The following is a 19968-nucleotide window of genomic DNA, read 5'->3' as shown; positions in this document are numbered from 1 at the left end:
ATTGCTTGTACAGCCCTCTCGCAGTGTCCGGAGCAAGTATGGTGGGTCTGACACACCGGTGTCAATGTGTTCTTTTTTCCATTTCCAGGAGTGTAGAAGGAAACTGGGTGTGATCGTCTGTCGGTGGATGGAGAGAATGGTTCAAAATTATACCTACCCCCATCCCGCCTGTGATGTGGTGTGCACTATAATTTGAAAGCTCACAACGTGTTTGGACTAAAACTGTGGCTACCCCAAGTAATACCTAATACTGTAAGTAGTATGGCTACGAGGGTAGCATCTCGCCAACGTCTTAAACTAACCATGCCAGATTCGTTAACAACAACACCGACGCTCTGCCGATGCAGGTCTAAGGCACAAGAAAAAGGATTTAGTATGAATATGAGGACATGGAAACACCTAGTCAAAAAGTTTTGATTTGTTTAGATTTGTGATGTTACAAACAACATCTAGGATTACCCCGCCTACCACACACGCAGACACATACACAGACACACTGCACAATGTGTACTATACCCCTTTTCCTCTCCTCCAGTCAGAGCCTAGTAATGTGGCCATCATTAAAATAAAAGAGCCAATTGTAATGTTGCCCCACCTGAGCTGTGTCAAAAGTATCGGAACGATCTCATTTATTTCTCAAAAATACATCACATACTTAGAAAAGTATCTGAAGTTGCAATAATGATGAAAGTGTTGTCAACTATGTTTCCATTGTTGACTTCAAAACATTGTTTATGCACTGGCTCACCAGTTGCATCGGTAAAGTTCATCTAAGTTAAGCCGTAGAGAGCGAGTGGTGTCGTGAAATTAACATGGCCAGGCTTCTAACTGCCAAAAACACATTTTAGTTAAAATACTGTGAGAAGCAAAACAAATATTCTGTCTCATTTACTGGTACAACGTAATTAATTAGACCTCTTATTGGTGTAAGTGACAGTACACTATCACATTAAGTATTTCCACGTCCAAATTGTTCTCAAGCATCATTTTAGTAGGGACAAATATAATGTATGATGTTATGCATTATGAAAATATAGCCCATGAGATTGATCAACAATTATCTCTCTTGTTATAAATGACTCTAGCCTACTAGAGGTTATGCACAGTAACAATTTTTGACAGAGAATGAAATATTTACCATTGAACTATTGTGCAAGGCCCTCTGTACGTTTATAGTCTGTATTTCCTATATTTAACTATGAAATGACACTCACCTCTAATAAAAATATGTAATGTGCGAACACACTTTCACACACACTGCATAGCCAAAGCTTTTAACCTATGACCTACAATCATAACTTTATTGTGTCAATATCTGAGTTATGTGCAATTTAATAAGTAATACAGACAATTTAGAGATGGGAATATTTAACTTTAAGGTCCATAGTGGTTATATAGCATGCAAAATCATACATAATGCATGAAATAATACAAAGTTATTTTGTAGCCAATCTTTCCTGTTTTTCGTCATTTTTTGTGTTAGTTTCCATATTTGTTGTATTTCATCGTTACTTCTTAATTTTCAGGCATCTTCATTTAAATGTCCTCGTGTTTCCTCTAATATTTCTAGTTTGTTTAATTTATAATTCAGTTCTATGCATTCTCTTGTGTAGATCTGTTTTGGTTAAAATACATTATTTTTGCGTTTTTTTGGTATAAGTACACCCGTAAATATATTTTTTTTGTATGTCCTTTCAGTTTTCTGTATCCTTCCATTTACGCTAAATCTTTCTAATATTTTTTTTCAGTTTCCTCTCTTAGATAGTTCAGCGTTTTTATTTATTCTCTTTGACAGATGTCCATTGTAATTACTTGTATTTTAATGCCTTTTTATGTCAGCGAGAATTGGCTTTTCTCTGTCGGAATTCCTTTACTTCCTCTATTGCCTACCTAACCCCAAATATTATTTTGTATTTCTGCATCTCCTAAAATTTGCAACTGTGAGGCAGTTTACTTGAACACACTGTTTCTTTTTTCCCAGTTTTGCTGTTGGTACATAGTATCTTCTTATTTTTCATTGCATATTCTTTGTATATTTTCTGATACACAGTCGAAGAAAAATGGACAAAAGCCATCACCTTGTCTTAGACCTGTATTTATTTTAAATGTATTTTATCCATAATAAATGCAGTTCAACTCTGTGAGCGTTTCTTTATGTGGTGTGGAATGATAATCGCTACCAGTGACTGGTTGATAAAGTAAGGAAATTCGGGAAACATTGACAAGAAGAAGGGAATGAGTTCCATAGTACTTCAGGGAGCTGTAGAGGGTAAAAAATGTAGAGGAAGTCAGAGATTTGAATACATACAGCAGATAACTGAATACATTGCTTCTCTAAGATGAAAACGTTGGCACAGGAGAGGAATTCAATATAAGGCGATTTTATTCAACACATGACCAGTTTCGGGCTTCAGGTGGTTTACAATCAGTTACGTGTTTCCACCCTGTGTCGGTGATCAGTGTTGAAATAAAAAACAAATATAGTGATGATGACGAAATAGACACAAATGATACATTTCGAAGTGGCTAAGCGACATGTGTTGCAATACTTGATAGTACTTATAGTGGAAGGGTGGAGGGCATAGATAACCATTGTATCTATAACAGTACTGCCCCATAATGGAATGGTTCTTTGCTGTGGGTGCAAGGTCCATCAATTGCCTTGAGTGTGACCTATATACGTCACCAAATCTATAGTATTAGTTTTGAAGATCTTGGTATTGAGGATTTGCTGTGGGGTTTTCGGTGCAGTAGCAAACTGTACCAATGACGTGTTGAGCCCACATAGTGACTGTTGTGGAGGTGTTTTTATGGACGCTGGCTCCACCGTTTGCAGGTACCGTGAGAGAGCCCAACACCTGTCCCGCATCTTCAACGACCGGCCGATTCACCCACTGGACGAGGCGGTCTACTGGACGGAGTACGTGATCCGCCACCAGGGGGCGCCACACCTCAGGTCCGCCGCGCTGGACCTCTCGTGGTTCCAGTACCTGCTGCTAGATGTCGTCGCGGCGCTGCTGCTCGCGCTCCTGGTGGCCAGTTGTGCGATAAGAGCCGTCATGCGGCGTCTGTGCAGAGTTACAGCTCAAACTGCATTCGGAAGGAGAGGAAAATCGACCAAGAAAGACTAACGGTGTCGTGTTCGTCGCAGGAATTTTTCCCAGTGTCCGTGTGCTGTAAATGTGATGTCGCCTTTGGAGGGTCTTCCAGAGCAGAAGTATTAGGCATTTGCCCCGAGTCGCTTTAGTGCCCTGCAACTAGGCCACCTAGAAACCACACCCTTTCTACGCAAGGAAGTAGGCACAGCTTAAGTTCTACTCGTAATGGCACTTCACAACTTACGTGGAACACAACAAAATTTCTCTCGTTTATCCACTGTACTAAAAGAACTTTGCATAGGATTCGAATTACCCTGCCTGTAACTATCTACCTTCATTAAGGAATACCTAGTACAGAAAATCATCGATTGGAGCTTTGTTGGTGTATCCATGACAATCGTCGCACTTTTACAGCACTTTCCTGCATTATGGAGTGGTTTGTGAGGACACATACTGCTAGTTAGAATGAAAAAAATTTCGAGAGATTGGAAAAAAATCAGCCAACAGCCTGCAAACCAAAGTTTTATTTATCCCTTGATCTAGGTTTCGATATTTCTAAAAATATCTTCTTCAGAAGGAGTGGGCCTTGTTACATCGCATGGTGGTAAATTACATTAGCTAAAGCCGAGCGGCTGTTGTCATATATGAAATTGATATGAAAACCAGAAAGATAGTGTGGTGCGGTGAAAAGTGGCAATTGACTCTGAATAAAGAAAAGTGTGGAGTTATTCACATGATTCCTAAAAGAAATCTGCTAAATTTCGACTATGCGATACATCACACAAATCTGAAGGCTGTAAATTCAACTAAATACTTAGGGATTACAATTACAGATAACCATAGTTGGAACGATCACATAGATAATGTTGTGGGTAGAGCAAACCAAAGACTGCGATTCACTGGCAGAACACTTAGAAGGTGCAATAGGTCTACTAAAGAGACTGTTTGCACCACGCTTGTCCGCCCTATTCCAGAATGCTGGTGTGCAGTGTGAGATCCGCATCAGGTGGGATTGACAGACGGCATCGGCAAAGTTCAAAGAAGGGCAGCTCGTTTTGTATTATCGCGAAATAGGCGAGATAGTGCCACAGACATGATATGTCAATTGGAGTGGCAATCATTAAAACAAAGGCGTTGCGATGGGATCTTCTCATGAAATTTCAGTTTTCTCCTCCGATTGCGAAAACCTACATAGGGAGAAATGATCATCACGATAAAATAAGAGAAATCAGGGCTCGGAAAGGAAAACGTAAGTGCTCGTTTTTCCCGCGCGCCGTTCGAGAGTGGAACGTGTAACTTCCCCCTTCCCTTCTATCGGCAATGTTAGAAATATATGACAGTGTAAGCATGTGCCTAAACAACTGGAATAAAATTTTGAAAAGGCTATCGTTCCGAAGATTCAATATAAAGTCGATAAATGAGGGGGAGGTTAACAACAAGATGCCTTCTAGGACAACTTATTCCGCCTACTTAATTACTGTAAAATTTAGTATAGTTGTTCGTAAGGTTTGTGCTATCATTCACGTACTGTGCCAACGAGAAGGGGTACCAAGGGGATCGGAACAGAATAATAAGAGTTACTGAAATAATTATAGCTAAAAGAAATACGGTCGCCAGCCCAATCGGGCACAATTTCTGTTCGGTAGGTGAATTAATGAGCCGAACAGTCAACGTCAATAATTACTCGAACACGCGTGCCGACAGAGGGCTGCACGCACGTTAGCAAAAACAATTGAAACATTTACGTAATAAAGGGAGAAAGAAAATAGTTTGCACTCGAAATATAATTAACTAATAGAGCTGAAATTTTGAAAACATACAAGATAACACTTAGATTAATGGTTACCTACTGTTGTAAGTGACAATGGCGCTACCTCACAATAACGTCTACTATTTTCATACGAATTTTGGAAAATGGCAAAAACGCGGGTAAACAGTTTTGATTAAAAATATGGTAATTATTCACTCGCAAAACACCACAAAGATGAGTAACGTCGTTACAAAACTAGTTGACAACAAGCTGTGACGCAGCAGTCTTACTTCAGTCCATTCTCGCCGTGACGAAGTTGCTGACGACGATGCTGCTGCTGGCTCCTTTCCACGATAATTAGCGAGTACGGGAGACACAGGCAATGATATTGGTGGGTTCTTGATGTTGCTGCAGCCAATATTTCCACCGCCCACGCTCGTCACTTGCCACATGCCGCTAAACAACCACTCCTCCGGTACAGTGCACGCCATCCATGCGTCCGCACTTCACCAAGTCTCACACCAGAGTTCTCTCTCTGTGTAGTGCGCGCTCTGATGTAACATCCTCCCGTGTCCAGAGACTCCGCTACTCCAACGATCCTTATTCGTTGACAAAAACGTAACGTTTCCCTAACATTCCCTCAGTGATATTCACATAATACACATAATTGATTATACAGCAAAATAAACAAATTAATTTATACATTGTGTACATATAAATTTACATAAAGATAAAAGCAATTATATATACAATAATAAACGGTCAAAGAGCATATCGGCATGAAAGTGTTACAAGGGGACAGTCTGTGATATAAAGTTTTGTCTTAGTTTAACCATGTAAATATGTAAAGACACTGGCAATCATTTGTGCTATGTTGGCTTAATATGGGATAAATATGTCGCTTGTTTTCTGATATGTTTAGTATGTTCATTCTTTCTTTTTATTTTCTGAGTCAAATCGTCTATTAATATCGGCGCATAACTACAGGGTGTTTCAAAAATGACCGGTATATTTGAAACGGCAATAAAAAATAAACGAGCAGCGATAGAAATACACCGTTTGCTGCAATATGCTTGGGACAACAGTACATTTTCAGGCGGACAAACTTTCGAAATTACAGTAGTTACAATTTTCAACAACAGATGGCGCTGCAAGTGATGTGAAAGATATAGAAGACAACGCAGTCTGTGGGTGCGCCATTCTGTACGTCGTCTTTCTGCTGTAAGCGTGTGCTGTTCACAACGTGCAAGTGTGCTGTAGACAACATGGTTTATTCCTTAGAACAGAGGATTTTTCTGGTGTTGGAATTCCACCGCCTACAACACAGTGTTGTTGCAACAAGACGAAGTTTTCAACGGAGGTTTCATGTAACCAAAGGACCGAAAAGCGATACAATAAAGGATCTGTTTGAAAAATTTCAACGGACTGGGAACGTGACGGATGAACGTGCTGGAAAGGTAGGGCGACCGCGTACGGCAACCACAGAGGGCAACGCGCAGCTAGTGCAGCAGGTGATCCAACAGCGGCCTCGGGTTTCCGTTCGCCGTGTTGCAGCTGCGGTCCTAATGACGCCAACGTCCACGTATCGTCTCATGCGCCAGAGTTTACACCTCTATCCATACAAAATTCAAACGCGGCAACCCCTCAGCGCCGCTACCATTGCTGCACGAGAGACATTCGCTAACGATATAGTGCACAGGATTGATGACGGCAATATGCATGTGGGCAGCATTTGGTTTACTGACGAAGCTTATTTTTACCTGGACGGCTTCGTGAATAAACAGAACTGGCGCATATGGGGAACCGAAAAGCCCCATGTTGCAGTCCCATCGTCCCTGCATCCTCAAAAAGTACTGGTCTGGGCCGCCATGTCTTCCAAAGGAATCATTGGCCCATTTTTCAGATCCGAAACGATTACTGCATCACGCTATCTGGACATTCTTCGTGAATTTGTGGCGGTACAAACTGCCTTAGACGACACTGCGAACACCTCGTGGTTTATGCAAGATGGTGCCCGGCCACATCGCACGGCCGACATCTTTAATTTCCTGAATTAATATTTCGATGATCGTGTGATTGCTTTGGGCTATCCGAAACATACAGGAGGCGGCGTGGATTGGCCTCCCTATTCGCCAGACATGAACCCCTGTGACTTCTTTCTGTGGGGACACTTGAAAGACCAGATGTACCGCCAGAATCCAGAAACAATTGAACAGCTGAAGCAGTACATCTCATCTGCATGTGAAGCCATTCCGCCAGACACGTTGTCAAAGGTTTCGGGTAATTTCGTTCAGAGACTATGCCATATTATTGCTACGCATGGTGGATATGTGGAAAATATCGTACTATAGAGTTTCCCAGACCGCAGCGCCATCTGTTGTTGAAAATTGTAACTACTGTAATTTCGAAAGTTTGTCTGCCTGAAAATGTACTGTTGTCCCAAGCATATTGCAACAAACGGTGTATTTCTATCGCTGCTCGTTTAGTTTTTATTGCCGTTCCAAATATACCGGCCATTTTTGAAACACCCTGTATTAGCAGTAACTATTTGGTTTACTATCTCCATTTCCACTAACCACCAATTGACTCAGAGGAATTTTAAATTCTACATGCTAAATATAAAGGTATCGCAGCTTGTGTCGTGAGAACACGCGGAATTCTTAGGAGAACTTTGCCTGATAAACAGTACACTAGAAAAAGAAGCAGACTTAGAGAAATGGGCAAGACGAGTAAGTAGGGGGAGCGTTGCCTCAGTGCAGAAGACTGCTTTCACCGAAAGTGACTTCTCAACTAATGTGCTTCCAGAGAGAACACGTGTAGCGAAGACTGTGCAACAGAAAATACTTAATGAGACAATTACAGCACACCTAATACTGCCAACTATTTTGACGACCATGTGAAAGGTAAGAACACGCGTCGGTCTTAGCAAAGCACAATACCCAGGGTACACCATTGTGCTGGGTGTGGACCCACTGGCGGCATAGCAGCAACTGGTTCTCCAGCCCAGGATGGGGCGGGGGAGGAGGGGGGGGGCAAGAAATAACGGGTGTTATATGAACGACCAGCTATCTAGAATTCACGGTTATGAAATACTACGTTACTGCGCTTATTTTACCAAAGCGAGTATTTCTTGTTCATACAGACCATACGGCACTCCTACTAGCATGGAGTTAACTTCTTATTTTGAGTAGTGCGATGTGTTGTCGACAGTTATAACTGTCTCTAAATAACTACTAAAATTGCAACTAACACTTCGAGTAGAGGCATGTAACATACTCTGGCTGAATTCCCAAGAGTTCAAAACTACATAATCGACAACTTTTTTAATTGTAAGCACAGCTTTATGTAGTAAACTGAGCTATTTCGTTATGTTAATTCAGTCCGTTTTCATTTTTACACAGTTGGTCAGGTGTCATGTACTCAGTAAACCGGCGAAAGACATCCCAATAATAAAACACGATGACCGACACCACAATCCCTGCAACCACGTGTCACCCAAATATCCATAAACAGGCAGCATACAGGTCAGTGCTACACAGGGCAACTAAAATACCATTGAACCAAGAAAACATGCAACGAGAAATAAACACAGTAAGAAAGAATGCAGTTTCAGATGGTTACAATGCTTCCATGGTTGACACAATCCTAGAGAAAATGAAGAAAGGCCCAGGTGCAAACTGCACCACAGAAGTAAAGGAGAAAAACTAGTGTGTATCTAGTATCCCAAACATTGGCAATGTATCACTGAAGATTGCAAACATTTTCAAAAATCACAAAATAAAAATCTGGTTTTCTACATCTAATAAACTACAACAAAAACTAATACATCATATTAAGTGTAATCATGATCCATATTCAGACTCTGGAACATACAAGGTAACATGCCAGGAATGCTCCGTGTTCTACCCGTGACAAACAGACCGAAATTTGAACACCAGGTAGACAGAGGACATTAAGGCCTACACATACAACAGATACACTACATCAGCCATAGCAACACACATACATAATACAGGACGCCCTTTTGGAAAAACAGAGCAAAATGTCAAAGTGAAACGTCCCCTTAGAAAAATGTATGAATGATTGTGCTGATAAACCTCTTACATTATTTGCTTTTCAAACAGCTGAGCAACTTATTCTGATCAACACTAAACTGACACACAATATTTTTAGCGCAACGCAATCTGACTTTTAATAATCCCTACAAAAGAATGGCCCTGACTAACAAGAACCTATACCTTTCATGAATCACTTACCTCACAAAAATACTTCGTTACTCAAACCACTGCAATACAGCGAGCGCCTATACTGCCAGCTAAATAAAAGGTTCAAACTACTGAAGGCACTAACTACTGATAGGCACAGTTAGCAAATGAAAGATTTTGATAAAGAACAAACAATGTATTTACCATATATATATATATATATATATATATATATATATATATATATATATATATATATATATATACTTACAAAAGTACTCCACCGACTAAATAACGGGCATAAAACAGATCTGCTAGAAGAACTGGAGATATATTCACATTACAGAAAATATGAAGAAAATATTAAGCGAAAAACTTGAAAGTGAATCAGTGAATTTCTTCAGATGTTTCAATAGTATACTTACATAAAAATATATCAGTTCATGACATCCAGTCTTACAAATTTACTGTCTCTGATGGACTCACGTCCAGATCATCCGCTCTCAAAACTCCGCCATCTCTCTCCCCACATCCACCACTGCTCGCGGTTCACCTCCAACTGCGCAACGCTACGCGCTGTTAACATCTAACTGCCCAGCACTACAATAGCAATACTGCAACAATGCAGACCAGCCACAGACTTCACACAGCACAGTCAGTGATTTTCATATAGAGCGCTACATGGCGTTACCAACATAAAAACCTAAGCAGCCTACTTACAAAAGTACTCCACCGACTAAATAAAGGACATAAAACAGATTTGCTAGAAGAAGTAGAGATATATTCACATTACAGAAAATATGAAGAAAATATTAAACCAAAAACTTGAAAGTGAATCAGTGAATTTCTTCAGATGTTTCAATAGTATACTTACATAAAAATAGTAACACACAGAAATAAGCACAATTGTAAAATCGATATAAGTAAATCATGATCCAAATTATTAAGGTCAATAACCTCTGCTCAAAAACATATCATACTCTGTGGAACACCTATAATGTTATGTCTGTTGAGTACTTGTGGGAACATCTTTGTAACTGTTTTATTTATGTAAGATATTTTCGATGTTTAAAGTGTACAGCAAGTTTTGTGTGATGTTTAGTGTGTGTGAGACTCTGCACAAATGGAATAAGAAAACTGTAAGTACAAATTCTCCTAAATTTCGTCACTAACTTCACAAAAAGATCGACAACCAACTAAAAATCGCATGTTTCTTATATACTGCGGTAAAGTCATCGAAATGTAGCAGACTCTCCCACAGCGACATCACACGGAAATAGCATAACAAACACAAAAAACGTACTTGAAAATGGGAAATATTTCCCGAAAGGCGTAGTGCGAAAAATAAAATAAAGAAAATCATGAATGGTAGCAGAAGAATTATTTATAAACAAACCTATTGTTTTCACAGTTCAAAATGGCTCTGAGCACTATGGGACTTAACCGCTGAGGACATCAGTCCCCTAGAACTTAGAACTACTTAAACCTAACTAACGTAAGGACATCACACACATCCATGCCCGAGGCAGGATTCGAAGCTGCGACCGTAACGGTCGCGCGGTTCCAGACCGTAGCGCTTAGAACTGCTCGGCCACACCGGCAGGCTTTCAGAACCATGTGTGATGGATCAAATCAGATGTATTGAGCCCTGTTTCAAGAGCGGCACGTAATTCATTAGCTGCCATCTACAGACAGAGGCCGTTCTGTGACACGTGTCCCAGTAGTACTTTGTACTATGTACCTCGTAAACATGCCGAACAGCCCATTATTTGAAATTCTTAGCATAACCTACATTCTACACAGTCCTTCCCTCCTGAGCAGATCTGTAATCCTCCAGAAATCTCTCAGAGTTTTGAATGCTGTAGAGGTTAAAATTTTCTCTCATAGGACTTCGCTTTATAAAAAGAAATTTCAATAGAAATTCTCGTTATTGTACATTGTTACCATAATTCGTTGCATACATAACGAACTAAATAGGCACCATTATTCATCGCGTTAATCTGAAATCTCGCCATCAGCAAAGTCGGCGCACTTTGTTCACTAGTACTGCGTTCTGAAATGATATTGGCTGGTAACATCCGTCCGGTAAAATGTAAACAAAATTTAGCTGAAGCTATGAAATGTTTATGAATGCGGGATGTCACTGAGCAATGTCTTCGTTCGAAGAAACAGATGGATGAGATGTAAAAGCGATAATACCGTGCGCGTTTACAGTCTGTGACAAAGTTTACCTGATATGTGTGTTAAACTTGAACGATTTTTCGGCAAACTAAGAAGCAAAATGACGAATGGACTGTTCATGCTTTTAGTGACAAACTCCGCAATACAAGTAAACTTATCTTGCATATGGTGAAACTCTTACTAAGCCGCAACGGGCAAAGCAGGGCAGAACCACACAAGAGCCAGCGCTCGACAGATATCTGGCGATGAGACCTGCGGAGCGTTGGCGGTACTTCAGGCGTGGCGCACAAACTGAGAGGCGTGTGGCGCGGCGCAGCGCAACGCGCGTTTTTGTAACTCCACAGGTTCAAACGGAACCGCCCAAATTGGGACGCGACGCGACGGGGCGCGACGCGACGGGGACGCGACGCGACGGGGACGCGACGCGACGGGGACGCGACGCCCGCCTGAGCCAGGTCGCGCGGCGTTGTGGTTGCCGCACAGTTTCTCGCGCCACGCGTCGCGCGGGCACCGCTGGAGGGGAGAGGTGGGGAGCGGGAAGGCGGTCCTGCCGTACGCTCACTTCGGCATGGCGCATACGGGCAGTGGAAGTATCGCCCATCCGAAAAATACGGCCTTACTGTATAATGAATTTTATTATCACCGAGAAGTGTTTCGTTTTCCGCAGTTTAAGCGCTGCATCCTGTTTCGTTAGTACATAATAGTTTTCAGTTACATATATCTGTGCAATTCTTTTGTTTTGTTTCTTCTTTTGTCAAGAACAATGCACAGTTCGATAACTGGTAACCCATTAGCCACTAGAATTATATCTTCTACCTCCAGAATGTTTCAGGTTGTAAGAAGGGACAGACGATTCATCGTGAGTGTAGCGAATAAGGAAGTAAAGAATATTAGAAAATCAAGTGATGTAGACGCAAGGCAGAAAAGTAAAAGAAGGTTATCTACTTGCTGCCTGTTATGCTGACTTATCTCTACGATCAGTTGCAAAATGTCGAAAACGGGTATTTCCACAGGTATGACTCCTTTGTGCTTCTGGTGAAAAGCGTCCAAGATACACTCCTGGAAATGGAAAAAAGAACACATTGACACCGGTGTGTCAGACCCACCATACTTGCTCCGGACACTGCGAGAGGGCTGTACAAGCAATGATCACACGCACGGCACAGCGGACACACCAGGAACCGCGGTGTTGGCCGTCGAATGGCGCTAGCTGCGCAGCATTTGTGCACCGCCGCCGTCAGTGTCAGCCAGTTTGCCGTGGCATACGGAGCTCCATCGCAGTCTTTAACACTGGTAGCATGCCGCGACAGCGTGGACGTGAACCGTATGTGCAGTTGACGGACTTTGAGCGAGGGCGTGTAGTGGGCATGCGGGAGGCCGGGTGGACGTACCGCCGAATTGCTCAACACGTGGGGCGTGAGGTCTCCACAGTACATCGATGTTGTCGCCAGTGGTCGGCGGAAGGTGCACGTGCCCGTCGACCTGGGACCGGACCGCAGCGACGCACGGATGCACGCCAAGACCGTAGGATCCTACGCAGTGCCGTAGGGGACCGCACCGCCACTTCCCAGCAAATTAGGGACACTGTTGCTCCTGGGGTATCGGCGAGGACCATTCGCAACCGTCTCCATGAAGCTGGGCTACGGTCCCGCACACCGTTAGGCCGTCTTCCGCTCACGCCCCAACATCGTGCAGCCCGCCTCCAGTGGTGTCGCGACAGGCGTGAATGGAGGGACGAATGGAGACGTGTCGTCTTCAGCGATGAGAGTCGCTTCTGCCTTGGTGCCAATGATGGTCGTATGCGTGTTTGACGCCGTGCAGGTGAGCGCCACAATCAGGACTGCATACGACCGAGGCACACAGGGCCAACACCCGGCATCATGGTGTGGGGAGCGATCTCCTACACTGGCCGTACACCGTTGGTGATCGTCGAGGGGACACTGAATAGTGCACGGTACATCCAAACCGTCATCGAACCCATCGTTCTACCACTCCTAGACCGGCAAGGGAACTTGCTGTTCCAACAGGACAATGCACGTCCGCATGTATCCCGTGCCACCCAACGTGCTCTAGAAGGTGTAAGTCAACTACCCTGGCCAGCAAGATCTCCGGATCTGTCCCCCATTGAGCATGTTTGGGACTGGATGAAGCGTCGTCTCACGCGGTCTGCACGTCCAGCACGAACGCTGGTCCAACTGAGGCGCCAGGTGGAAATGGCATGGCAAGCCGTTCCACAGGACTACATCCAGCATCTCTACGATCGTCTCCATGGGAGAATAGCAGCCTGCATTGCTGCGAAAGGTGGATATACACTGTACTAGTGCCGACATTGTGCATGCTCTGTTGCCTGTGTCTATGTGCCTGTGGTTCTGTCAGTGTGATCATGTGATGTATCTGACCCCAGGAATGTGTCAATAAAGTTTCCCCTTCCTGGGACAATGAATTCACGGTGTTCTTATTTCAATTTCCAGGAGTGTATGAAGTACGTAAGTTTCACTATCGTTACTTGGATGTGGATGTAATAAGAGATATTACGCTATGTACATGTGTTTATCACATTTCCGCTGCAAGCTAGAAACAGTCGAGAAGTCCTCACGAATAACTACGTTTTAATTGGCTAGCCGCAATGAGAGAAAGTATTCCAGTGGTTGCATACACATTATCACCATTACTTACACAAATGAAACAAATGCTATTATTATGAAAGTATGAGTATCCTGAAAGAGTGTGGTGATTACATATATTTAATTTGTTGAAATGTATTGCTGACAAAGGCAGATCTACTTTCACGACAATGTTTTTCGAACGACGTGAACTCACAAGGCACACACGGCTAACTTCCACGCTCCTGTCGCGCGCATTATTCTCAGCTGCTGACAATACACTGACCATTGTGTTGTGCGACAGATCGATTGTTTATTTTTCTCGTTAACGACTATGTTATTCGCGAGTCACACATTGTCAGTTTGACAAGCCGTAGGTGAGTAACCAGCATCTGGCACCATCCCCCCTGCAGGGAGCGCTCGTCAGCATTTTATTACTGCTCAGATCAAGGAAAGGAATAAAATCCTTTGGTAAGTTTCCATTCCAGTCATTTAGCGTTAAAAATACCATTGGTTACGCGCATTCAACTAATATTCGAAGAGAATTGGCAGTTTGTTTTTGTGTGAATTGTTAACCTTTTATCATTTGAACAAGCATCACCATTTATGGGTAAAGGGCACATTTCTCTTGTTGATGGGTTTAATTGTACTTCCTTCTCCAAAACACAGTATAAGTTGCACAAACTCATCTTACAGCAGCTATTGCAACGGCATTCTGAACAGAGTGCGTCATTAAACAAGTGATTGGCAATCAGTGTGAGAGGGTCCATGCCCTCGTTTGCTTGTCGCCTCTCATTTTCATCAATTTTATTAATGTTTATTTCATTGGACGGCGGTAACAGGCCGAATAAGATTATTGCAATGCAAGTATTTGTTCTGAGACCTCATGAGTGTTGTCGCAGTTTACGTGTTTACCGTTCCGGCGCGCCCGGAACAAAGACTGCTGGCACCGAATGACTGCATTGTCCTCACGATTCTGAGAATACTTGTGGACTGTGCCCTGCTGGCCACGACTGTCTGGCCCCGCATGGCCGGTGGTCTATGCCTGTTGTAGCCGGTCAAACAGCAAGTTCAGTGCCCTCAGCTGAATAGCAGAGGCATGACTGGTCAACTTGAATTGAGGCTAGTTGACGTCATAAAGCCCTGCTCAGAATTTGAGGAACAGTCGTTATTGGCGCGAATGATGTTCTGAGACAGTGTGGGGGAATTTTGGTGTCAGCACTGAATGCTGATTCGCGGTTTTCGAGGATAGTAGGGAGTTGAGCAATGTTGGCTTCGCTCTTGCGCTGCGCGGGCGCAAGGCACTCGCGGTCTGATCTTCAACGGAGTCGGACGTTCTTGCGACTTGGTCGCACTTTTTCGGCGGTACCTAGAAATCTCGGACAGCCATCGCGGCCAGGGTTTGACACAGAGTTGCTGCACAGCAGAAGTCGGCGCCTGCATCATCAGGACGCTGCCCACCGGCGACGTGCTGCAGATTTCAGGTCTGGTACAGTATTCTGCAGTTCCGGCATTGTAGGACCTATCAATTTTATACTAAAGTTCTCAACAGCATGCGCGGTCGCTTTGCTACAAGTCCACCTTGCTTGTTTCTCCATGTGATCCCATTTGAGCTCTCACTATTAATTGCGATACTGCAATATAGTCGGGAGAGTAAAGCCGCGTACACACTGCCACTGGAAACATGTTTCTGCCGGAAACATTGTTTTCTGCGATGTTTCGCAAATGTTTCCGACTTTGTTTCTGGTCTCTGTTTCCGTCCACACTGGCGGCAAACATTTCTCGTGTGTTCACGCCGTCTGCAGTGCCCCTTGTGTTATTGTGTTCGTATCGTCTGCTGCTGCGTTATGTCTGGTGTCGAAGAAACAATAATGATATGTGGAGCTGCATTATTAATGCTAGAACGTTTACACAAACAAAATGAAAGGCGTCCTCGTCGTTGGTGGAGAAAAACATTCTGTAGAAGAACTGGCGGAAATAACCTGCTACGTGAGCTGAGTATGGAAGACGGCTCTGGCTTCCGCAACTTCACTCGGATCTCACCTACCGATTTTGAATATCTGGCAAATATGATATCACCATTTGTTTCAAAAAAAGACACGAATTTCAGGAAAGCTATTTCAGTCAACCAAAGGCTTGCAGTTACTCTTCGTTTCCTGGCAACAGGAGATTCATTTCAGAGCCTTGCGTATTTATTTCGCATTTCGAAACAAGCAATATCTAAAATAGTACCCGAAGTATGTGGAGCTCTGGTGGAAGTACTGAAGGATTATGTAAAGGTAAGTAAATGAAAAACATCGTTAAATAAGGACATTTTCGAAGTGTTATTATTTCTCAATTACGTTACATAATTCGTCAAACACAACTTCTTCAACTGCGTTGTCACTGTTTACATAGCTTGTAAATGTAACAGGGGAATTGTTACTTGATGATGATGGCCCTGCTACATTCATACCCCTTTTCGACTGCTCGCTTTCTAAATACGCTACATGTTGTTTCATTAGTACATTATTAAGCAAAGCCATTGTTTTTGCTCGTTCTAACTCGGGCAATTTCCTTAAAACTGAGGCCACATACTGCCCATACGCACTGCATTCACCGTCCTTGTCTTCTTGTTTTTGCAGCACTTTAGTTAGCAATTGAGACGCAATCTTGAAGGGTTGCTGCATGTCTTTTTTCTCGTCCATCATCCTTCTGATTTTTGGTGGTGGAGGACAGGAAGGTCCAGCTGCAACCTCTTCATCCTCATTTGTGCCCTCTGGCGAATGTACGAAAACCTGAAAATCAAATTTCTTTCTTTCAGATACCTGCGACTGAAAACGACTGGAGTGAAAAAGCATGTTTATTCTCACAAATTCTTCAGTTCCCCCATTGTGTCGGAGCAATTGACGGGAAACATATCGTGCTACAGTGCCCTGTTGGTAGTGGAAGTGAATATTATAATTATAAAGGTTCATTCAGCATTGTGCTGCTTGCTGTCGTCGATGCCAGCTACAACTTTTTGTACGCAGATATCGGCTGCCAAGGCAGAATATCAGATGGTGGTGTGTTCAAAAACGCGAGCATAAATGAGTTAATTAACAAAAAGAAACTTAACTTGCCACATGCCGAATGCTTACCAGGTGGCACCAAGGCCCTACCATATGTTTTTGTAGCAGACGATGCTTTTCCCTTACAGGAAAACATTATCAAACCCTACCCGGGAAAACCTGTTAAAGGTTCAAAAGAGAGAGTTTTTAATTACAGACTTTCGAGGGCCAGAATGGTTGTTGAGAACACTTTCGGCATTATGGCTTCAGTTTTTCGTATGTTTAGAAAATCTATGTTGCTACAACCGGAAAAGGCAAAAACTGTCACACTTACAGCTGTATGTCTCCACAATTTTTTAAGGCGAAATGCTGCGGCAAGGAACCAGTACACCCCACATGGAAGCTTCGATTCCTACGATTTACAAACAGGTGAAGTGATTCCAGGCACATGGAGACGAGATGACACTGCATCAGTTTTCATTTCAGCACAGAGCATACCAAGGATAGCTGCTTCCACGAATAAACAAATTCGAGACGAATTTGCTAATTATTTTTTAAGCCCACAAGGAAGTGTACCGTGGCAAAATAACTATGGGTGAATGTGACTGTGTGCTATAAAATACAAATAAAGACAAACAAGCATAATTTTCGTACCTCATTTTCCACAGTATCTGTTGTCTCCTTTGCCTCATGTACATCGTCCAAGAACTGCAGCAGCCGGTAGCCGAACCAGTTCGAGTCATATGCAGTGTCTGCACCACTACCAGATGGTCTGCTGGCAATAATTTTTCTTTTCTCGCGCCTGTACGCAACCACGAGCGATCGTATTTTCTTCTCAAAACTTCCCTTGTCCGTGCCAAAAGCTGCTGCAATTTTTGCAAGTGCATCGTGTTTTTTAACGGTATTTTTGTAATCCTTGCTCCGGACGTTCCATAAACAATCCTCCCCCTGGTACATTGCAATTAAATCGACAATTTGTTGCCTTGACCACTCCATTATTCTACAAAAACAAAGCGAAAACGAAAACGACAGTAAACAGAACACCGCTAAAAAGTTGACGACACACACACACATACGCTAGCGCCGTGCAGCGGTGACAAGTGGTAGCTAGCCGGAAACATTGTTTCCTTTGATCTGTACCGACACTGCTACAGATAGATGTTTCTGTGTTTCCAAACATGTTTCGAAACATGTTTCCAAATGGTGTCCACATCAAGCTACCGGAAACATGTTTTGAAAACATGTTTCAGTCTCAGTGTGCACGCGGCTTAATATTTTGTTCATTAGAACCTCCAGTCATTATCGTCAATCTGTTGTATCACGGAAAGTAGGAGCCCCTTGTTCTCGAGCCAACTCTTATTCTCATAATAGTTCAGTATACCCTTTCCTTTAACCTACTCTTTGTGTCGATAATCATGTGCCTTTATGTTCTGATGTATAATAAATCTCATTGTAATATTTAATCCGCATATCATTTCGTAGATACACGCAGAATCCCATTTCGCATTGTTTATTATGATAAAGTTCTCTTTTTTTTTCTCTGAGTAGTTTACGATTTTTATTAAATTATTGTGAGTCTACGCTTCTTATTTTACCAACTAGCAGGGTCCACCATCATTTCCTTTCGTTACTGTTGTGCGCGTAACTCATTAGGTGGTAGGTAAGGAGGGGGTCGAGTGCATGTCTCGTTCTCATGCGAAATTCGTCAGAATTAAAGGAGTACAAACTCTTCTCCACCCCGGCACCTCGCAAGTGAGCGCAATAGCTTACTAAAAACCTCATAGCGTCGGTTTGCAGTAACATAACGGAAAAAATGTCGTGTTTATTTTCGTACTAGGAAACGCTTGTTTCACTAGCTGTCGATAATTCTTAAAAAAATTACAGTCACTGGAGTGAAAAAAATAGAAAAGGAACTACTGATATATCGCCATAGGTAAGAAAGTTCCGTGTGTTTACGAATTGGCAAAATATTCTCCTCCTTGTGTGCTATCATTTGCCAAAATCTCGTTTCGGTGTCTCGAACGGTCAAGCAGATATGAGAGATGTTGTGAATATTTCATTATGGCGGGTGTGAGATCGGGAGTGAGCGCGCTACATAGTATCCATTTTCTCGAAATCGGAGACAGAGACCTCCTCCCAAGTCTAAAGATTCAACATGTTAGCTAAATTTCATACGCACCACCATATGGTGTAATACGCACCGAACGCAAAATCATAGCGACCCCTATTTTAAATTGCAAACTTTTCGAACTATGCGTAGCGTCATACTAAAATATGTATATCACGGTAAGTATGACAGTTAGCGAGATGATGGGCACTCCGCCACGAAGCTGACGTACAGCGCTACAAGCAAGACAAAAATCAAATATTTTTACTTAATAGTTTCCGCAAAATCCTTTGAAACCGATGAGAAGGTGTGCGCGTTGCGTTTCTGTCTGCGCAGGGTGTCCCCAACAGGTGCAAGCAAAGTATTTGTACGCGTCTCAGTATGCGCTGGACCAGAGAGAGACGTGCGGAACGTGCGTGTCGCGCTGTACCGACGTGTCACGTCACACGTGCTTTTTTTTTATTATTTGGCTTTTGAGTGTGTACTCAATTTAGCCATCGGCAACACATAGTGATAATGTACACATAATTGAATAAACAAATACAGAAACGCATATTTACAAGAATAAAAAGCTTAACTGTTACAGTTTTGTACATAATGTTTTAAAAATTGAATTGAATTGGAAAATAATTAAAAGTGTCTTGGCTTGCAATTCACACCAATTCGTGCTTTGTCGCAATTTTTGCACAGCCAAACCCTGACGTATCGGGGTAGCATTCATTTCACGCCAAGTGAGGAGAGCCCTACGTCATAGTGACGTAGGCACGCGTCATCATGTTTCACGAGTTGTCCGATCGACTGTTGTGTGTATGCTGTACACATCGACTGTTGTGTGCCTCTTTGATCTGCATTGCTATTTGTTTGTGCGGCTTCATTGTCCTCTTGTCCGGTGTTGCTCGCGTGAACGTCGTTCTGAACAACGTTTCTGCCCACATGAATTTTGTACAATTCATCGGCTTTTATAAAAATACGAAACACTTTGATTTCTCCCTATT

At 42.7% G+C, this 19968-nt stretch overlaps 2 protein-coding genes across 14 annotated transcripts in view; both read left to right on the top strand.

The window, feature by feature from the left end:
- The window catches only part of LOC126203018 (UDP-glycosyltransferase UGT5-like), a 125175-nt gene extending 119449 nt beyond the window's left edge, over positions 1–5726 (top strand). Inside the window, exon 7 of the mRNA XM_049937256.1 lies at positions 2837–5726. Coding sequence (XP_049793213.1) covers positions 2837–3131 — 295 coding nt within the window. The 3' untranslated portion in view covers positions 3132–5726. The remainder of the gene's footprint in view (positions 1–2836) is intronic.
- LOC126203013 (UDP-glycosyltransferase UGT5-like) overlaps positions 1–19968 on the top strand; it is a 972471-nt gene that overhangs the window by 838839 nt on the left and 113664 nt on the right. The window lies entirely within an intron of this gene.

The sequence above is a fragment of the Schistocerca nitens genome, chromosome 9 (genome assembly GCF_023898315.1).
Source record: "Schistocerca nitens isolate TAMUIC-IGC-003100 chromosome 9, iqSchNite1.1, whole genome shotgun sequence".
NCBI classification, from domain to species: Eukaryota; Metazoa; Arthropoda; class Insecta; order Orthoptera; family Acrididae; genus Schistocerca; species Schistocerca nitens.
This window is presented reverse-complemented; position numbering and strand designations above follow the sequence as displayed.